This window comes from Silurus aristotelis (assembly GCF_946808225.1).
Source record: "Silurus aristotelis genome assembly, chromosome: 27".
Classification (NCBI taxonomy): domain Eukaryota; kingdom Metazoa; phylum Chordata; class Actinopteri; order Siluriformes; family Siluridae; genus Silurus; species Silurus aristotelis.
The window spans coordinates 8318374-8339496 of NC_139600.1; the positions used below are offsets into that span (position 1 = coordinate 8318374).

Genomic DNA, 21123 nt, shown 5'->3' on the forward strand with positions numbered 1-21123 from the left:
TGTCCCGAATTTAACACGCACGTAGTTTTCCTCAGACACGCTGCAGCGAGGCTATTATGGGTGCATTGTGGGAGTTACCGCACTTCTGTGGCTCTGATCTCAGCTGAACTGGTTTTTTTTCCATCGTTTTGCTGAGAAAGACAATATGAACCTTTCAGCAGGCAGCAGACACAATGAGCTGGCTAATACTAGCGATCTGAAGCTGCGTTGCAGCTCCTAGCGCACTGCTTGGAGAAAACGCTCCTCGCCAGTAAAGCACGAGGAGTGGACCTGGCGCATCATTGCGCTCTACTACGTGTGCTTTGGTTCATTTAAGCCGCGGGCAAGAACACTAAACTTTGTGTGTCAGTAAGCTTGGCACATCATTTTAGGACACATCTAGAACAGGAAAATAGCTCAGGTTCTCGTCACACACACTTTCTGGTTCTGTGCCTCCTCAGCAGCTCTGCCTGGGGGACACAGTGCACACTGCTTATCTGCCTAAATTTAATTAGAACGCTCGCAGACGCAAAAAACGCTGGCTCGGCACTGCAATCTCAGCCATGTCGATAAAAACTGTCCGCTTTTAATTAAAGCTCTGGACCGAGTCCGCACGCGCAGGAGCCGCGATCGATAAACGTCACCAAACTCAGCCTCGCTTTTCTCAGACATTACAGACGCCCCACTTCACGGACTTGCGCGGATACGAACAAACCTGTCCTCGAAGTGAAATTTGTTCGGAGTGAAAAAAAAAAAACAAAATGGAGGAGAGCCACCGCGAGCTAGTCGTCGATGCGCACTGGACTCGGGCGAATGAATTTTTTATTTTTAAATTTTTTTATTACTTAATACAAAATATTGTATACAGTATTTCGATTAGTTTTAGTATATTTTACTGCTTGTATGATCATTAGGAGATATGCGTAGTCAATAACGAACACGGTAACAACTAACGAACAAATTCATGGTACGAACGATCGTTCGGAAGGTGGGGAGGAGGGTCTGTATGCTGGGGTGGAGCAGCATAAGGTAACGTGCGGCCGTAACGTAACGCACGCATTCCCTCAGTCTCTTCCAGACCTAGAACGTCATTTGTTCCGACTTCAAAATCTTCACTATTTAACTTTTTATGGCTTTTCTCAGCGAATGCTTGCGGCCCGTTATCTGGGGGAGCGCATCAGCATTTCCAAAAGGACAGCAGATTTTCTTTTTCTCCCCTCTTTAGAGTGCTCGAGAGCGATAAGGAAACAGGAAATGGGTACACGCTGCTGCTCCTGCGTTTAATTTTTAAACGGGATGTGATTTGCAAGTAAATGTCGGATTGCGGACTTGCCGACCCCAGAGGAGGGTCAAAATGAAGGATAAACGACATGTTGGCGAGCCGAATTGCAAATGCTGCGTTTTGACCAAATTAATGCAGCTTGAGCAACTGTACGTCATTGTTTACATTGGTTTTTTTCACCCGCTATTTCAAGGAAACAACAAATCCAAATAAAAAAATAAATAAATACATTTCTCACCTTGATGGTTTTGGTTTGGAGTCGCAGACCGTTCAGAGTATTGATAGCTTTTTCTGCGTCTTTAGGATCCACATAATTCACAAATCCGTATCCCAGACTCTGCCCTGGAATAAAAACACAAGAGGATTTAAATATTGCTACTCTACAGATGGTACCAGAGTTATGATGGTTCAATCTTACGATGACAAGCGATTACAACAAAATTGTAAAAGTATTAAGTTTCGCACGAAAAGCAAACATACATACTGTATAGTTTATACATTACGGTACTATAAAATGCTTTCGGCTGCTCCTGTTAGGGGTCGCCGGAGCGGATTATCGATCTCCATACCACCCTGTCCTCTACATCTGCCTCTTTCAAAACCAACTACCTGCATGTCTTCCTTTACCACAACCATAAACCTCTTTCTTGGTCTCCCTCTTTTCCTCCATCCTCAGCATTCTCCTACCGATATACCCCATGTCCCTCTTCTGCACATGTCCAAACCATCTCAATTGTTCCTCACTTACTTTCTGTCTCGGCACCCTGTCAAACACTTTCTCTAAATCTACAAACACACAACTCCTTTTGACCTTCTCTATACCTCAACATCCTCAAAGCAAATAATGCGTCTGTGGTGCTCTTCCTCAGTATGAAACCATACTGTTGCTCACAGATGGTCACCTCTTCTCTCAGCCTGGCTTCCACTACTCTTTCCCATAACTTCATGGTGTGACAGATCAACTTAATTCCCCATGTAGTTACTGCAGGTCTGCACATCTCCCTTATGCTTAAAGATCAGTACCAGCAAACTCCTCCTCCATTCCTCAGACATCCTCTCACCTTCCAGAATCTTGTTCACTCTTCATCGCTGCTCTCACTTCCTCCGTACTAATCCTATTCACTTCCTGCTTCACATAATCCAACCTTCTCTCTCTCTCTCTCTCTCTCTCTCTCTCTCTCTCAGTTTCCTCATTCATCAGCTGCTCAAAATACTCCCCTCCACCTTCTCAACACACTCTCAAGTGAACACATTTCCATCTCCATTCTTTATTGCGCTAACTTGCAGCACATCCTTCCCAGCTCGGTCCCTCTGCCTGGACAATCAGTATAAATCCTTTTCTCTGTCCTTAGTGTCCAACTTCTCAAAGCTCCTCATTTGCCTTTTCCTTGGCTTTCGCCTCATCCCTCTTTACCCGCTGCCGTATCTCCTTGTACTCCTGCTTACTTTTCTCACTTCTCAGCTGATCCTAATTTCGATGCTGTCTAGCTACACTGTCCCCTGCCAACACCTTACAGTCTCCAATCTCCTTCAGGTTGCATCTCCTGCATAGAATATAGTCCACCTGTGTGCACCTTCCTACCTTTTAGCAAAATCTACCATCTGCCCTTCCACATTCCTCTGCTTAAAGCCATACCAACCATCACCTCATCACCTCTGTTCCTTTCACCTACATGCCCATTGAAATCTGCTCCCAATCACTCTCCACCACTTCATCTAACTCAGAAGTTTTCTTTCTCCTCCATCTCACAGCCCACTTGTGGAACAAACACTGATGACAATGATCACTCCTTCAACTTCCAGCTTCACGTTCATCACCCTACCAGACCCGGGCTTCGACCGATCGGTATGAAAATCTGGTTTGTGATCCGCATACATTTTCCGGACTATAAGCCGCTACTTTTTTCCCCACAGCTTAAACAATGAAGCGGCTAATTTATGGATTTTTCCTGGGTTTTTCCCGGTTTCATAAACTTTAAGCCAAAAAACTGAGCCCCATAACATTAGACCAATAAAATTGCCAAACGGGTTCAGGTGAACCAATGAAACTCTTTATATTAAATTGCACTCCCACTGAATCGGGCCGCACCACATTATAAATATGGATGAGGTTCCTCTGACGTTTGACCTGCCTATAGGAAATGTGAATCAGGATCAGCATCAGGAGAAAAGCTTCACCGATGGTGATTTTTAAACGCACGACGATGCCAAAAACTCCCGATAGAAATTGTTGTGAAAGGAAGGAGGAAGACGGTGAACAATGACTTTCTTGGTAGGCTACTGTTTAGATACAAGCCATATAACAGACCTGTGTAAAGTTCATTTGTTTCAATGTGGGCGCCTGCGGCGTATAGACAGGTGCGGCGTATTTATGTTCAAAATAAAAATCTTCTTCAAATTCAGTGGGTGCGGCTTATATTTGGGTGCGTTTAATAATCCGGAAATTACGGTATTTGATTTGGCACGTTTTACTCTGGATGCCCTTCCTAACGCAACCCTCCCCATTTATTCGGCTAGGGACCGGCACCCAAGACTGCACGGGCTTGTGCAACCCTAATCATTGGGTTTTTGGCTAAATATCGCCATTCTTTAAGACTCTTTGGCAAGCTAGGCCAACGGATAAAGACAAGCTCTTGACCGAGGGGAGGTAAAAACAGGGATTCTTTACCCAGCTCATGTACGTTTATGTGACAACTAACAGTGCGAACACAAGGCACATCCAGGAACAAGACGTATTCATGTTGTATTTAATAATATGTTAATTATGCACCAGGTGGGGGGGCACAACAATGATTCGTGACTCAAAGATGGGTCTAATTGGCTCATGTCTCACTGAAGATAATTCATTTCCCCTAAAAAGCACAAGCGTTTGCTTAGACTATAGCGAATAAAATGAAAGGCCAATTTAGCCACAAATAGTTTGTTAATAGGACGAATTGTTTAAATGCCTGATAAATCAGAACAAGTAAATTGTGTATTGTAATTTGTTAAATTATTAAATTACATTATACTACCCCATACGGATCGCAATTCTTTAAGATGCCTGGGTAGGCGAGGCCATGTCTCGCCTTATATTTTCAAGTTACGATGAGGTCACTGGAACACATCTCCATCGTAAGTGAGGGAAATAACTATATATATTACGATTGCCTGTGAGCCAATTTGGCACGTTCACCTCACAACTAAGGAATTTTTTCAAAATGTGAAAGAACAAATTGGCGCTCTGCGAGTGGCAGTCGATTCAAACAGCTCCCCTCTTAATTTTTTATTTTACCTTACAGTATTTACAATAACACAATGAAGACCTTCTTAGGGTTTTTGCAGTTTTCACCAAGTCAAATTTTAAACTTTTAATTCAAACCTTTAAAAATAGATTTTTAAACATTTAAAAAAAAAAAAAAAAAAAAACACGTTAGCAACTGGCCTTAACAGGGCCCCAAATTAATTTACTTTCAAGCCAAGTATCGATTTAACTTGCACTTTTACATAGTTGAAAAATAAAATCCGTTTTATGCCTGTGGTGCAATTCGAGAGTGGTTCGCACCAATAACAGAAAGATGATTGGCTGTTACATGCTGGTCTTATTTGTAATACAGCGAAAGAAAGACCACCACAGAAACTAAAACAACATTCTAAAGTGCTGTAGGAGCATTTCACTGAGCATTAAAGAAAGTGTTACGTGGACTTCGGACAATTAAGACGTGTTTTAAATTTCCTAAGACAGAACAGCGAATTTAAGACTTAAGGCCTAAAATTTGGATTTGTCGATATTTGAGACTTTTTAAATCCCAGCTGAAATCCTGCTTTCTGCGTATACACTTAGCGTTGGTTTCACCTCTGAATGTTAAGACGCTGGAAAATGCAAGACGAACACATACTAATCTGTTTATTCTAATTATTTTACCATGGGAACCCTTGTGCATGTTGTTGATATGGAAATAACGTCAGGAGGAGAGTATTAAATTGATTAGCACTGATATGACCGAATTGTTCGTGGCCAATCAGAATGAAGAATGCGACAGCGGCGGGTATAGAAGAGGCCAGTAATTTTTCTATGATTACAAATGGCTGTTGAGTTAGACCTGCCAAAGTAGCGTTTTGTTGAGAGCATTTACGGCATTTAAATTCAAAAGGATATTTATCTCATTAATATAACACGATGGTTAAGAGCGGTGCTCGAGGGCCCTGCAGTGGCAGTGCTGCGTTTCGAACTTTTTCGAACTCTTTAATCAGCTGTCTCGGCTCAAAGCAGACTACCTGTGAGCCGATTTGCCAATTTTGTCTCGCGTCTAAGGAATTATTTGACAGCGTGACAGCATACCAAGATGGCGCTGTGCTAGTGGCAGCCGATTACAACAGCTGCTGTCTCAGGAGACATTATATCTTAACCCTGTGCTGCTGTAATAGGTAAAGCTCACTCTGGGGAGCGGGTGGGGGATGTACTGTATCTATACTGATGGAAATCAGTGTAAAGGAACCTTTAGGCTCATACATGGGAGACTGTTGATCATGAGTGACTAAAACATCTCAAAAGGAGTATACCAATTACACTGTAAACACAAATACATAAACAGCCATCAGGTTATTAGAATTCATAAAGTACAAGCTTTTCCTCCCTCTGTTCATGCTTTTCACTGGATTGAAGCGATTCCATAAAAAATGGAAAGTTTCTCCTCCAGCTTGATATGATGGACGTTTTTATTTTAATAGACACTGGTGGGGTGGGGTGTGTGTGTGTGTGTGTGTGTGTGTGTGTGTGTTGGGGGGGGATCAGACTGCTACTATGACTCATCAGGCTGAGCAATGAAGATCTCTGTTTTCTTGAATAATTCCAATCTCAAATCTGCAGGAGAAATAATAAATAAATAAAAACAAAAATAAAGCTCGACACCCACTTCCTTCCACCACATGGTAGCAATGCAATTTCCACAGCCAAGATGTAGCTGCTGGTCAGGTTCAGCTCAGCCTCCTCCGCTACAACGAAACCTTCTAATGATCAGCACAGACGGTGAGATTGCAGCGAGGATGCTGCGCCAAATCGCAATGCTGAATCCAAAAAAAAATATTATAGCAAAAAGAGCAACACGGGAAATCCTACTGTGGGTTTGGTTGGGTTTTTTTTTTTTGGGATCCCCAAAGCTCAATCATCCCAAATGTGCATTAGAGGGCTGGGTGTGTATGCGAGTACATTTTATTTCGGGGGTTCCCAAATGAAATTGTTAAAATGGACAGACATGGATCAGATTTAAGTCAATTTAGTTACTTGTCTATTTGTGGAACGCTTTTTAACAATGAGGCATTGTCTCAAAGCAGCTTTCCAGAGATAAAGAGGTGATCAGGTTAAAAAGTACACCAATTAGGCTGAACATTTTGACCACCTGCATAATAATGTAATCTGACTCCAGATTTAGTTCCCTCTCTCCTGTTAACAACCTCCACTCTTCTGGGAAGAAGGTAGACTGGTGCTGGGTGAGAAGACCTGGTGTGTCCATGTGTGTGTTACAACTTCTCTCAAAGGTGTTCAGTGGGGTTGGGATCAGGGCTCTAGGAAAGGATACGCCAACCTTTGTGGCAGCAGTTCCGAAAAGTAATGGTCAGGGGCATGGAAACATTTTGCTATGTTGTTTAAAGATGCACAATATTCATGCCTCGGTTTTTAAGTCACGGTTTGGTCTAATTTCGGTACAGTTAGAGGGAAGAAATGCAAAACAAAAAATTGCTTGTTTTATATCAACACAGTTAATTATTTTTAACATGTGAACAAAAGTTTAGATTTTGAAAACAATTTAAATAAAATGCCTGCTTGGGTAAACAAACTTTAAATATTAAATAATTGAATAAAATGAATGCAATACGATTATATTGACTACACTGAGTATGTTAGAGTGTACATTTGTTCGACTCCTTGGGTAGTTCCTTAGACTTGAGTAATACAGATGCAAGAGTGTTTTACATTTAATATTGAATTTTATATTATTTAACTTAACTGTTCGACTTATTTCAGCACACCAACAAATGTCTTCGGTCCTTCCATCCTTCATTCATTCATTCCCTCACTATGCAGAACTGTCAGGATTTTCTCATGAGAACCGCTTAAAGCTGGACATAAAACGCAAAAGAATCCATACTGTTGGATTGTCGTAAAACGGAAGAGGCAGCGATTTCGCGCATGTGCAAAACAAAATCAGGTTTTTTACGACGCACTACAAATAGTATTTTCGCACACTTTCGCAAAACGTATTTCGGGGATGAAGTGTGTAGGCAAGGTGACACTGGACTTACTCTAGCTCTTTTTTTATCTGGTGTGTAATTACATTTTTTTTATTATAAAAACAAAAAAATAAAGTGACGCTTTGCTCAAATTAGCAAATATTTAAGGCTGCCAGAGGACTTAAAGAAAATAAACGACCGTCTTTGCATCACTTAATAGCTCTGCAAAAAAAAAAGTCACACTGACACATCTGACAGGGTGAATTTGTAACTTTATAACTAACATCTTTCCAATTTGGGGGAAATAAAAAAAAAAGCGCGATACGGCCCGTACCTAAAAAAATTGAATAAATAACATTTTTACATATCCCATTTTTCACTCACCAAAACCACCTGCAAAGTGCCAATTAGACTGGTGAAATATGCATTCGTCCCCAAGAGAGTGGCTCTAAGCATCTGCTTTTGCTATAATTGGCTCCCCGTTTAGTGTGCTACCGTGGGAGATCTAACGGAGGTGTGCTTTAACGAGGAAACCGAGAAGCTGAGCTTGGAGGAAAAGAGAGAACAACAGAAAAGAAAAAGATTCAGTATCTGCAGTGACAGAGGTCAGAGCTAAATAAAGTTACACGAGTAGAGCTTTTTGGCCATTCTGGCCAGAAAGACAGCTGCGGAGAGGGAAAAAAATTCTCTAGAACAACGCTGTAACCACACATGGGAAAGGGACAAAAGCTCGTAAGGTCCAAAAGTGCAAGTGAAGCACTTGCAAAAGGGCTCCAACACTGTAGCATTATAAGCCACGAAATAATAAAACATGAGAAGAATCTGAACTGAACTGATGTGAGATGGAAATCCATCAACCATAATGGCGACAAGAGAAATCCACAAGACGATACTTGTTTATAAAATACAGATGGTCCCCGAGTTACCATGGTTTGAATTACGATGACAGCGAAATTTTACAAATACTTAAAGTTTCAAGCGGCAGGCAAATGTAGCAGCGTAAGCGCCACCCTCCACCCGCGAACCGCTCCTCCACTTGCCTACTGGCACATTAAGGTTGCAAAATTCCAGGAATGTTCAAAACTGGATATGCTCTATAGGAATTACCTGGATTATATGGGAATTAAAAGGAATTAATGGGAATAAACTGAGAATTTACAACATTCCAGATTACCCAATAACAGGGAACTTAAATGTAGTTGGAAAAAAAACAACTTTTTTAATTTATAAAATCAAACTAATTTTTAATTATTATATTTCCATATAATCCAGTTAATTAATTCATCCTTGCAGGACCATTTTGGTTAAAACGATCAAATTTAATACAACTTCTGTTGAATTTCTATCCGCACAGCACACTTACTGCAGGGCTACTTAGGCCACGCCCCCTACATGCACTGAATTCCTCCATAACACAAATTTTTTTAATTCTGCAGACAAAAATAGTCAAAGAATGTGTATCTTGGCGAGTATTTACGTAAATAACCTGAATGTTACATTCACCTTTAAAACCTCCTGGTGCTGTGTGTAAGCTCTTGTGCAACAAAATTATACTAACAATTATATCAAATCTAAAAAGGTCTTTATTAACCTGTATTAGTTTGCATGCATGTCAGTTTATGACTAAACAAAAGGTTTTAGTTTGTATATGATGGTTTTTATACATTTCCCATAATTTTATACATTTATAAATTTCTAATAAATTCGCAAATTCCTGTTAATTTTCCCAACTTGGCATATTTCCCAGAGTTACCATTGAAAGTTTCTGGAGAATTTTGGGAAATCTACCAGAACTTTTCCGGCCCTTTGCAACCCTATGGCACATAAATATATACAGTTTAGTTCAGTATAGTAAATTTTGCAATTATGAACCATAATCATTTAATACATTTACTATGTAACTGATTTAGTTTGAAAGTGCGTAACAGCAAATCGGTAACTATTTTGGAACCCCGATTACTATTTCAAAAGAGTTTGCAAAAATGCACAGAACGAAGGCAATGCGCACAAATATTTAGCTACAGCAACGCACTTGTGTGCATACAGCCGCAGAAGAAAAATCGACAACGTTAAGAACTGAACAAAGAGCCTTGCTTGCATGTAGACTGCATAATTGTTCTTGTCTAAATTAAAACAGAGCCGTTTCATGCTTGTACTGAATTTTGTTTCGAAATCTAGTGAACAAGCTCTTGAGGAGGAGCTCAGCTGAACACGCGAGATCCCATTATAACTACAGAGACGGGCAGAACTGACTGATTCACTGTTGCGGAAAACAGGAGAATCCGGAGCAGCTCATTTTAATGCATTTTACTGAGCTGAGGAGATGCAGAGCCACAGAGCCAGCGGTGTGCAGAGTGGATGTGTGTGGGGGAAGGATTCAAAACGGGTGCCTAGAATAAAGCCGCCGACGTTAAACAATTAAATGGCTCTTTATAAGGAACAAGCCAAGGAACTTAGCCAATCGGCTAGCGGGGAAGTTTCGTAACTGTACTTGCTTACAAGAGAAGAGGGGGAAAGTTTAAGTATAACCAAGTGCAAAAAACAGGATGAAAGATTTTAAGGATCGAAACAGCCAACGGCAAGATGACTTTGGTAATTTAGTTTAGAGGACCAACAACTGAGTCTTATATTTAAAACAAAAATAAATTATGCAACTTATCTAATAAAATTATACTGCAAAAAAAAAAAAGCAAACAAGAAACAACCAGAAGTAGTTATGGTTATTGTACCAATTTCCAGGAAAAACATACTTTGGGATTATTTGTTTTACAAAGAACTAATCTAGAGTAACCCTCCTGATATCTACCCTCCTTTCCTGATCTGCTCAATTCATCCTGACCCTCTACCTCTGGATGGAGTTCTCTTCAACTGGAGACAAGCTGAGGATAGTTCCATATCAACATCAACTTAAATCAGCAGCTCAAGACCTTTTTATTAACAGTCTACTACAATGACTCAGGACTACAGATTGCATGAATAGTTTTGGATTAAAGCTTCCATCAGTGCACACCCTCAACAATGATAGAACTGTAATGAATGGTCATTCGGTGCCCTCCAGATAAGGTTGGGTTCCCTTTTGACTCTGGTTTCTTTTAAGGTTTCTTCCACCTGCGATCTCGGGTAGATTTTCCTTGCCACAGTCGCCACTGGTCTGCTCATGAGGGATAAACTTGCACTTAAAAGTAAACTTATAGGCACTTCTATTTTATTACTGCTTTGTCTCTGTAAAGCTGCTTTGAGATCATGTTCATTGTTAAAAACACTATAAATAAAAATTTAAATATCTTTCAAACGCAGTAGCAGCTCCATTTATAATGCAATCCTGTAGCACGTCTGTTGTAACTCGCATCAAAAATAAAGTATGCTGCATGCCCACAACACAATAACCAGCAGCTTTGATGAGCCACAGTCCTAATTTTAGTAACGACCCCATCCACTGGTGTGCGTCCGTGACATTTCACTTTTAAAATATCAACGAAGAAAATAAGCGCCTTATAAATCAATTAACATTATGCACTGATCAGTTCTGACCTGTCGAGCATCAACTTCTTCAGTAATCTGAGCTACAGGAGCTCGTCTGTTATATCGGTCCAGCCTTCGCTCCTCGTGCATCACTGAGCCTCGGCCACCCACAACCCTGTCGCCGGTTCACCACTGTTCCTTCCTTGGACCATTTTTGATAGATACTGACTATTGCAGACCAGGAACATCCCACAAGAGCTGCAGTTTTGGAGATGCTCTGAACCAGTCGTCTAGACGTCACAATTTGGCCCTCGTCAAACTCCCTCAAATCCTTACGCTTGCCCATTTTTCCTGCTTTTAACACTTTGAGGACAAAATGTTCACTTGATGCCTAATAAATCTCACTTACTAACAGGTGCCATTAGAAACAGTGTGATTCACTTCACCTGTCAATGTAATGCCTGATCTGTATATACCTAATGTGAATGAAATAAAAGACATTCAGGCTAAACAGCTATAATTATTCCAAACTCATCGCACTTATTCATTACACACCACCAAAACGTCTCACAAACGTTCCTGAAATCGACGTGTCCAAATGATGTACAGTTCCTCACTTACAATGCAGGAAAAAAAAAAAAAGAAGGTATGAACAGGCCATTCTTAATGAAATCTAATCAGTCTCGCAGTTCCACGTGTAACTATTCCAGTAGCATGTCAGCACTTAACATTCGTATTTTTGAAAATTATTTCGTATTTTCAAGTTTCAGAAGCTGTTAATTGTCTCTTTTTCTTACAATAAACATAACAGCAATTATTTTCTTTTCTATATTCTATTTTTCCTCCCAGCTTCAGACGGACCACTCACAGGATCCAGAGCATGCAACACGTTTTGTACTTATTCCTGACCACAACTAGTGTTGCATAGGGGTGGAAAATCTGAAGTACATAGTAGAAAACTTCATTGTGGCAATTTGGGAAACACCACCAGAATTCTGGGAATTTATGGCAATTAATTATAAATTTGGGGGAATTTATATTTGTATACAAAAGTTTATATAAAAATTTTGCTTCGTCACAAGCTGACATGCCCGCAAGCTAATACAGATTTATTGTTATTGGCTCACCTGCAATTTTGTAAATTCTCAGTGTCAAATTCCCATTCATTCTCATAAAAAGCTTCCAATCATGAAATTCCTTGGAATTTTACAACTCTAACCTCAACCTTTAGAATTTTGAGAGCTGCACATGGAGTGTGTCCATGTGATGTTTCGAGCAGAAAAAAAACATCTAAACTGTATGTAGGACCAGCCCTCAGGGATTATGATTAAGACCAGTCCCTTCCTATTCGGGTGGGGAAAAAAAGAAAATTGACTTAAGGTATCCGTGTTGGGCTTTGATGGATCAGACATCTGAGACCATACTGAATGTCAAATCCTGTAATAAATGGCAGAGATCAGGAAACTTTTTTTTTTTTTGCTAAAACTGGATGACAGACTTGACATTTATATTTTAGTTTCCTTTTTAGTTAATTATTTTCTCCAGTATAAGTGTGTGTGGGGGGAATGAGGTCAGTCATTTAAAAAAATAAAACAGCACAACAAAACCTCACCTGTGATTTTATCTCGTACTAGTTTGCAGGATTCGATCTCCCCAATGCTGCCAAAGAGGCTCTTCAGCTCTTCCTGGGTCATGTTCTGGGGCAGGTAGTTCACAATCAGGTTCGTCTTGCTGTCCTCCATGCCACCCGACTCCACTGGGGAGGAGCAGCTGTTCATCTGGTTCGGACCGTTGCTCGTGTTGTTACACGACGGACCGTTCGAAAGCTGTGTTTCCATGGCAGCGATTACCTGCTATAGAACCCAAAAAAATAAGGGTGGAGGGTGATCAGAACACACAGTCGGACCTTCCATCATGAGCCTTTTTGCCTGTAGGTGCTGCCTGAGTGAAGATTAACGACCCGTTGAATTCTAAAAACCTAAAGTGGTGTTTTGAGAAAATAAAATGAATAAAAGTTTTGAGTTCACTCAGATGGAGTGTGGAATTTATTTTGAATAATAGAAAAGCTAAAAAAAAAAAGCGTGCTTTTAATGGCATAACGGCAGAAAATGGAAGCGTCGGTAGGAAAAAATGTGTCCAGGTGAGTTTAAATATATATGTACAAAATTTAGAGATTATCTTTTTCTCAAATCTTCCAGCTGTAACGAGCCTAAGCTATGCACACCTAGCATCAATGATGCTAATTAGCTACAAGATGGGGTCGTGTTAAGGACGCAAACGTTGTGCAGGGTTGTACGATAAACAAACCTTGTATCTTGTTTTGTATACTAAAAGCCAAAAGCATTCATTAGGAGAATTAACACCATGATAAACTCTGCTCCGGCACAAAGCACCTGTTTAGCTATAAAGCATTTCCTAATCACTAACATTAGCGCCAAGTAACCGCTAATTACACCAAAAGAAAAAACAAGTAAATAGAATTAAGGCTTATTTAGCTAACTTGCTCACAGACACCATCAAAATTAGCAACACAGTACAGTATATTAGCACCACATCCTGTCAGGCTTAAACACAAACACCCTATAGTGCTAAAGTACTTCTGCCAAAACACTGACATTTCTTCAGCAAAACATTCTTTTCTGAAGTATGGTCAATATCCCTCGACAAATAACGAGTGCTTCAACATTAAAAACACCCTTTTACAAAAGTTCAAAACCCTGCTTAAGATGCACTGTTTAAACACACTTAAGAAATCTCTCAAACTCTTCTTACAAATTTCAACAAGCAATTAATCCGCTACATGTTTTTTACCCTAAACACTACAGTTTTTAAAATACCCTTCAATCCCCTACAACCAACCTACCCCCTTGTACAGCTAAATTCCTCCAACCACCCACTCCCCCTTATACAACCAAACCCACCTTGTACAGCCAAAAACCCTACAACCACTCACTCCTCTTGTACAGACAACTCCCTACAACCAACTTTCCCCTATGTACAGCCACCCCCCTACAACCACCCACTCCCCTTGTACAGCCACCTCCCTACAACCACCCATTCCCTATTGTACAACCAACCTCCCCCTTGAACTGCCAACTCCATACAACTAATGCTTCCCCTTGTACATCCATAACCAACCTATTTCTAAAACCAACCTTCTAAATCCAACCAACCAATTTCTACACTAAACAAACCCTCTTCTACAACCACCACACATCAAACAACTCCCTTTTACAACCACCCCACCCATCAACCAACCAACTCCCTTTTACAACCAATTTGAATAAATCAAACTCCTCCTACAACCAGCACCACTCCACTTTCTGTGTCCAACCAACTTGATTCTACAGCCAACCAGCTTCTGGATATAATCGACTAACATGCCCAATTTAGATTCTTTCTGCAATTTTTCAGACTTGAATTTTGCTCTGGAGTTTAAGCACACAGCTATGATGTCTTTTACGATATCAACTAAAGTTTGAATTTACAGTAACTATACTTTTATATTTTATTACAGGGTAGCAGTATAAAAGAAGGACTGATATCTGAATAGAAAGAGAACAGAGCGAAAACCGTTTCTATATATGAAGAGAAGCCCTTGGATGCCTAGAGATAATAAATAAAATTTTGCATAAACTTGTCCATTACATTTCAGTTGCATAATTAAAGCTAAATCGAGGATTGAATTTAATGTTTAATCAGACAAGTCATGTTTTTCGACCGCTACCATATTTCACTTGAGGTATTGCTTTGTTGTTTTTTTTTATTTTAGTTGTAGCATTTTTTCGTTTTTTACAAATCGTTGCCTTTAACACTAATTTTCTTTAGGTGAGCGATTGACTAGCACAACTAACAATACAAAACCAGAAGCAGAAAGTGGATAGATTTGAGGGACGTGACTAATGGAGCAGATTGAGTCGCCAAAAAAAACATCCAGGAAAGTTTGAATTTAGTTTGACGCAATGACCCAGGCTTGCTTACTCCGTTCCATGATTCATAAACCACTTGAAATGTAATGTGGAGCACCACAGGAAATTGGCCACGACTGGAATGACGTGGAAAAAAAAAAAAAAAGAATAATAAAATGAGTTTAAAAAAAGAAAAGAAAGTAAGAAAGAAAGAAGGCCCACAGACCCCGGTCCAAGGCTCAGCCGCCCACGAGCCACTTCTAAGCAGAGAAGCCACATCACACAGCCTGACTGCCATGTTAGTTCGGAGATGCCGTCTGTAAAAATGTGGAGAGCACACCGTGTTAGAAACACACATACACACACATCAAAATATATCAAATCACTACAGAAAGGGGGGGGGGGGGGGGTGGTGTTATCTGCATTCCTTGCTCAAATCTCCTTTATAGGCCAATGGCACAAATTTGCACACTAGTGGCACTTCCAAAAACACACTGTGTAATGTAGTGCACACACCAGTCACCCACATCCAGCACCCTGAAATCAACTTTTATGGCTAAAAACAAATGGCAATGGTGGTGACGTCAAAACAACAGCACCGGTGCAAGAACGAGTCAAGATTTAAAGCGCGAAACGATCAGCGATGGACTGAAACAAAAGAACACATTGAAGGATGGTTTTTGAAAAGTAAAAACAAAAGGCTTTGTATTAGGGCTGCTGCTATCGATTATTTTAGATTATTTGTGCATTCTAACGATCGTTCCGTCGATTAATTGTATAAGTAGCACTTTTTTTTTTTTAAACCGCAATACTAAATGAGAGGAAAGAAAATTAGACGGGTCTCTTAAAATGAACAAGTGGTTTTTCTTTTTGGAAAAATTTACATTTTAATTGCTGAAATTCCACACACGAATATCTAAAAACAACCCATTTAGCACATTTAATCAGCATATTACATCAAAATACAAACAGTTGTGTTCAAAAAGTCCCTCTGCAGTGGCCATGTAGAGAAGGTTATAGTAAAACTACCCATTTAATGAAAATTATTCTCTCAGATTTATTTCTCACGCACTAAATCAGTGTATTTATCGCCATCTTTAAAATCGTCCTCCTATCCCTGCTCTACACGGCCGCTGCACTGTATATAAATAAAAGTATAAAAATATTTTACACATGAATTTAAAACCGGTAAACACACTGTACGGGGTTTACTTTATGTTTTAGTTTTAAATGAACCCACACTTTGCAAACGTTCGACCTTTTTCCCTTTCCACGAATTTCCTCCTCGCCCCTCGCTGTTTTCTCCCTTTTACTCCATTGTTCATTCTGCAGTTTCCTGTCCAGAGCGCTCCAGAGTTTAGCAAGTGGTGCGTCAGTAATAATGGTCCGTGGGGGAACAGTGCTCTCGGTGTAGTTGAATGGAATTTCTGTGATCGAATCACGAGGAATCGTTACAGCCCTACTCTGTATGCAAGCCCCAGACAGAACTGTTTACATTGATTTCATCCAAAATAAAAAATTATAAAAATAACCTGTTAAATAGAGATCAGCGATGTAGCCCAAATACTACGTTACAATATTGTATTGTACACTTTACATAACTGACAACATGAACAATTTTGTTAAACCTTTTACAACTTTTTTTTATTTACAAATAAAATAATCCTCAAAAGTCGATCTAAGACCACGGGGGAAAAAAGGGAAATACTTTTCTTCTGTTTCCTCAAATAAAATTCATATAAAATGAAAAAAAGATTTGAGCTCTGGGGAAAAACTAAAAGCCTACACTGGAATACAAATAAGCAGAACATGTATTTTTACCTAGCAAAATGAACAGCTTTTTTTTTTTTTTTTATACCAACCTGCCATTTCAAGACAATTAAAAGTTAAATTTAGATTTTGAACTAAATCTTAAAAATTCTAAGTGATTTTGTTAAAAAGAAAATTGGCGGGTTTACAAAAAATGTTGAAGATATTAAAGTATCATATACATATTTTTTTCTCCCCCAAAATGCAACACTAGTGTTCTGTAGGTAGCCCTTTAGGAAACATCTCTCAACAGATATAAACACATTCGAACAGCAAACCTTTGAACATTATATAGAATAATAAGCGCTAATGATAATCCAAACTAAGCAGTATATTAAACAGTGAATGATAACACCTTACTCTTGCTGTTAGACCAATTAGCTCAAAAAATAACGAGTAAAGAGATGGGTAACCATTTTTTTTTACCTTTACGCAGTCATCGCTCACCTCTACTTAACCTGTAACGGCTTTTTGTGTCTTGTTCAGAAGCCATTTTCAACCATTTAGTACTATAGGGTCTATTTAAAGCCTTAAAATCACAACCACATCTCATTGGTTTTTAAAAAACAAAACAAGGCAATACAACAATCCACTCAATTAAATAAATAAATACATACATACAAATCCCATTTGCGCACTAGCAGACGAGGCACTAAAGCAACGTTACGTAATAAATGTGTGACATCAATATGGAAAGATAGCCCCCATTGCAGGTGGCTGACTGATGCACAACTGGATCACGTTCGGCAAATTAACTGTAAAGCTGAGAGAAAAACATCTCCAAACATATTTTGATATTTCCTCGATGCACTGAAAACTTCTGCACAACACGTGACGCTCTTGAGAAACGTTTGAAAAATGCGAGCGAGCGTGCGCCGAGCACAGCATTTACACCCGATTCCATCCATCCAAGACCCGGAGTGTATAGTGTATAGAGTGCACTGTATAGAACTATTGGACGACATCACTTCAGGGAACCAACCCCAGCCACTCTTGGTGCCGGTCCCAAGCCCGGATAAATGGGGAGGGTTGCATTAGGAAGGGCATTAAGTGTAAAAACATGTGCAAAATCAAACATGCGGACGGTCCGCTGTGGCGACCCCTAATGTGAGAAGCTGAAAGAAAATTTTATAAAAGAACACTTGAATTCCCAGAAAGAGGCAATTTTAGGTAAGCGTCAAATCCTAATGCTCTCTCTGAAATAGCCTTTTAGGTTTGTGATCCTTTTGCAGCTCTGCTTATCTGGCCATGTTGCCCTTTTCTCCATCACTGACTGCACTTCTCTCTCTCTGCTAGGGTTTGCGTCATGTCCCTGCGACATTGCTCTATTCAGGCTGATTTTTGGCAAAACATAACACCAACGGACATAGCTACTAGAGGTCGACTGATAGTGGATTTTACCGATACTGATTGGATTGGACTTGCCAATTAAAGATGGATACTGGATTTAAAAAAAAAAAAAAAAAAACACCATGTAAAATATGACTGAACAGGGTACAATCACAAGAATTTGTGAAAATGTACAGGGAATTTACAAAATTGCCAATTTCCAGGGACTTAAACGTAGTAAAAAAATCTAATCAAATCTTGCAGGATAGTCTTGGTTAAAACAACCAGATTTAACCCCTACATGCACTGTGTATTCCTCCATAACGTTTCTTGAATCCTGCACACAAATTCATGCCAAAAATGTTTATCTCGTTTAAAAGTACGTTTAAAACTTCCTTGTGCTGTATGTAAGCTATTTGTTAAATCGGAATGTCGGCTTATGACCAAACTGAATTTTGTTTGTGTTTAACAGTTTACAGAAAAACTATTTTTATAATTCCCATTAATTCCCGATAAGTTCAACTTGAAATATATCCAAAATTCCCCAGATAAAGTTCCCGTAAAGAAGTTTGGTCTGATTTGCACCTCTAACGCTGAACTTTAGCGCACACACACACAAAAAAAAAAAAAAAATAGTACTTATGTTATACATTGCGCTCTCCATGCAGCGTGGAGTCTCGCGTATAAAAACAGCACTTGGTGTCAGTGATTTCCCCCTCAAGCCCTCCATCAAAATGAAAGCGGACCTTTTCATTGGTTATAAACTAAAACGTCACGGTGTGATCCGCATCAGCTGCTGTCCAACAAATACTCAAATAAGCACAACTGTGGCTGAAAATGAAAAACCCAAATCCAGCATTTTGAAATAATAACCAGCACCATGTCTTACAGCTAAAGTAAACATCTTTACACCCGATAATCCAATAATAGAAAATGCAAGACAAAAACTATTCATATATTCGAGCAGAATAAACAGTTACACAAATCTCAGGTGATATGAAAAAAAATAGATAAATATACTTGACGTTTAAAAAAAAATAATTATTATTATTTTTTTTTTTAAAGACCGCAACCATAATTCCAAAAAAGAATGACAAGTGTTGTTTCTTCTAGTATGAGGGACGCTTGCGAAAGACCGATGTGGCGCTTCAGCTTCACTTTCCCACCAATTCGTCTGTTAAAACGCAGGCTGAAACGATTCCTCAAGTAATTCGAATACAAGTAAATAGAGGCAATGAACGAGAGTCTCATTTTTAAACGTTTAGAAATGAGACCCCTGTACAGGTAGCACAGACAAGGCTGCAGAATTAAGATTAACAGCGAGTTTTCAAACTTTGGGATTATTTCAAAATAAAACAAAGAAAACACCATTCCCATCTTTAGCTTCCCCCCCCAAGTAATGTAAAATTACATTTTTATTAAATTTATTTATATATTTGTAATTTGATACAAAGTGGCAATTAAATGCACTTCATGGGTTTAGTTTTCACAGATACTCTTGTGCAATTTCAGCAATAATAATCTTTCTAAAAAGGAAAATAAATTGAGATATTTTCTCTTGTATATTTAGTATTGCTCTTTAATAAAGAAAAAGTACTTATTCGATTAATCGGATTAATCGAGAGAAAACTCGATTACTATAATCGATAGCTGTTGAGTCCAAATCAAATCAACAAAAAATTTAAATCTGCTTTAAGCTTCATGCTGCTCATAATGAACCAAACCCGAAGAGTCTGAATGAATGAATGAATTAATGCGCTGGATAAAAAAAAATTTAATCGATCCTCATAATACATTCCCTGTTCAAAAATACAATGATGGTAAATTCGGGGGTTCACCAGTGACTTTGCAGGAATGAGAAAAACCAAGAGACAAACATGCAGTTTAGGGTTTTAAATCCGTTGTTCTGCAGTGCTACAGCTCTGCCCTGTGGCTTAACAAACTGATTCTAACCAACTTTTAGTTCAATCATTTGAAGCAACATATAAACAATGTTCATAATCTAACCCCAGGTTAGCTCTTCCCCCCCCCACAGAACATTCTTATTCTGTTTGTTTTATACCCTTTAAAACTCAAATCTCTCAAGTTAAAGAAAAGCAGAATCTTTCCCTCTAGCAGAAAAGTAAGATTTGTAGATTTGAGTTTTGGGGGAATAAAAAAAATGAATAAAAAAAAGTCTACACAGGCATACAAATAAACAGGAAATTTTTATTTTTAACCAGCAAATTAATATAAAATTAACCAAATTTTTTGTTGATTTTTAAATTTTTTGTTTTCCAAAACCTACTTAAAACTACAGTTGAAACTTAAATCAGTCTTCCAGTTTTATTTTATATATTTTTTTTTTTCGATTCACAGCAATTCATTTTTCAATTTCAATGTTCCCTCCTCTAAAACGCAGACCTAATGTTCTGGCAGCCCTTCAAGAAGCATCGCTCTGAACAGATATAAATACTTTCGCAAAGTTTGCACCTTTGAACATTAGACAGTATCTTAAAAAAAAAAAAGCTACTGATACAAACTGGGCATGGTATACTGTACAGCGAATATAAAAGCAATATACAAACGCTAATATTCTCGAACATCCAGCACTCAGGAATCCTCCTCGGCTACTCTGACAGGACTTGTGCTTATGAGAAGTGCACTTCTAACACACATTGTGCAGCAAATTAATTCAGGGTAAATACAGAAGGGATTTGCATATAATAAACCACAAAGTCGACCCATCATACATGAGGCCCTCCGATCCTTTGCTTTGGCTTTTTTTTTTTTTTTTTAATCCCCCCCCCTCCACGTTCGCCTTTCTAATTTGACCACGTCCGACAGATACGAAAGAGCGAATCGATTCAATTCAGCAGCATCTGAATCTGCTCTACAGAGAGCGCATCTTTAGCCTGTGAAAAGCTCAATACAGCCTGAGGAAAAGAAAGGCTGACTGTGAGCCAGACAAGACAAAAAATATATATAAAAAAAGGCTGCGCACGGCAAAAAAAAAAAAAGAAGAAAGAGGAGGAAGACGGCAATGCTATTTATCTAGCTTCTACACTCCTCTGCTTCTGTAATTTCACTTTTTAATTCAATAGGGAGTAAAATATTGAACCACTTCCTGGCTTTACAAAGCAGCCCAATAAAAGAAGAGGATGA

General features: G+C 39.0%; 1 protein-coding gene across 2 annotated transcripts in view; it reads right to left on the minus strand.

Annotated features, from left to right (window-relative positions):
* The window catches only part of elavl2 (ELAV like neuron-specific RNA binding protein 2), a 52396-nt gene that overhangs the window by 12620 nt on the left and 18653 nt on the right, over positions 1 to 21123 (minus strand). The window contains exons 2-4 of one of the 2 annotated variants that reach the window (XM_083532574.1): positions 15068 to 15158; positions 12546 to 12786; positions 1500 to 1603 (exon numbers count right to left, since the gene is read on the minus strand). In XM_083532574.1, the coding sequence (XP_083388700.1) occupies positions 1500 to 1603; positions 12546 to 12786; positions 15068 to 15139 (417 nt within the window). In that variant the 5' untranslated portion in view covers positions 15140 to 15158. The remainder of the gene's footprint in view (positions 1 to 1499; positions 1604 to 12545; positions 12787 to 15067; positions 15159 to 21123) is intronic. The other variant, XM_083532575.1, reaches the window with a different exon arrangement.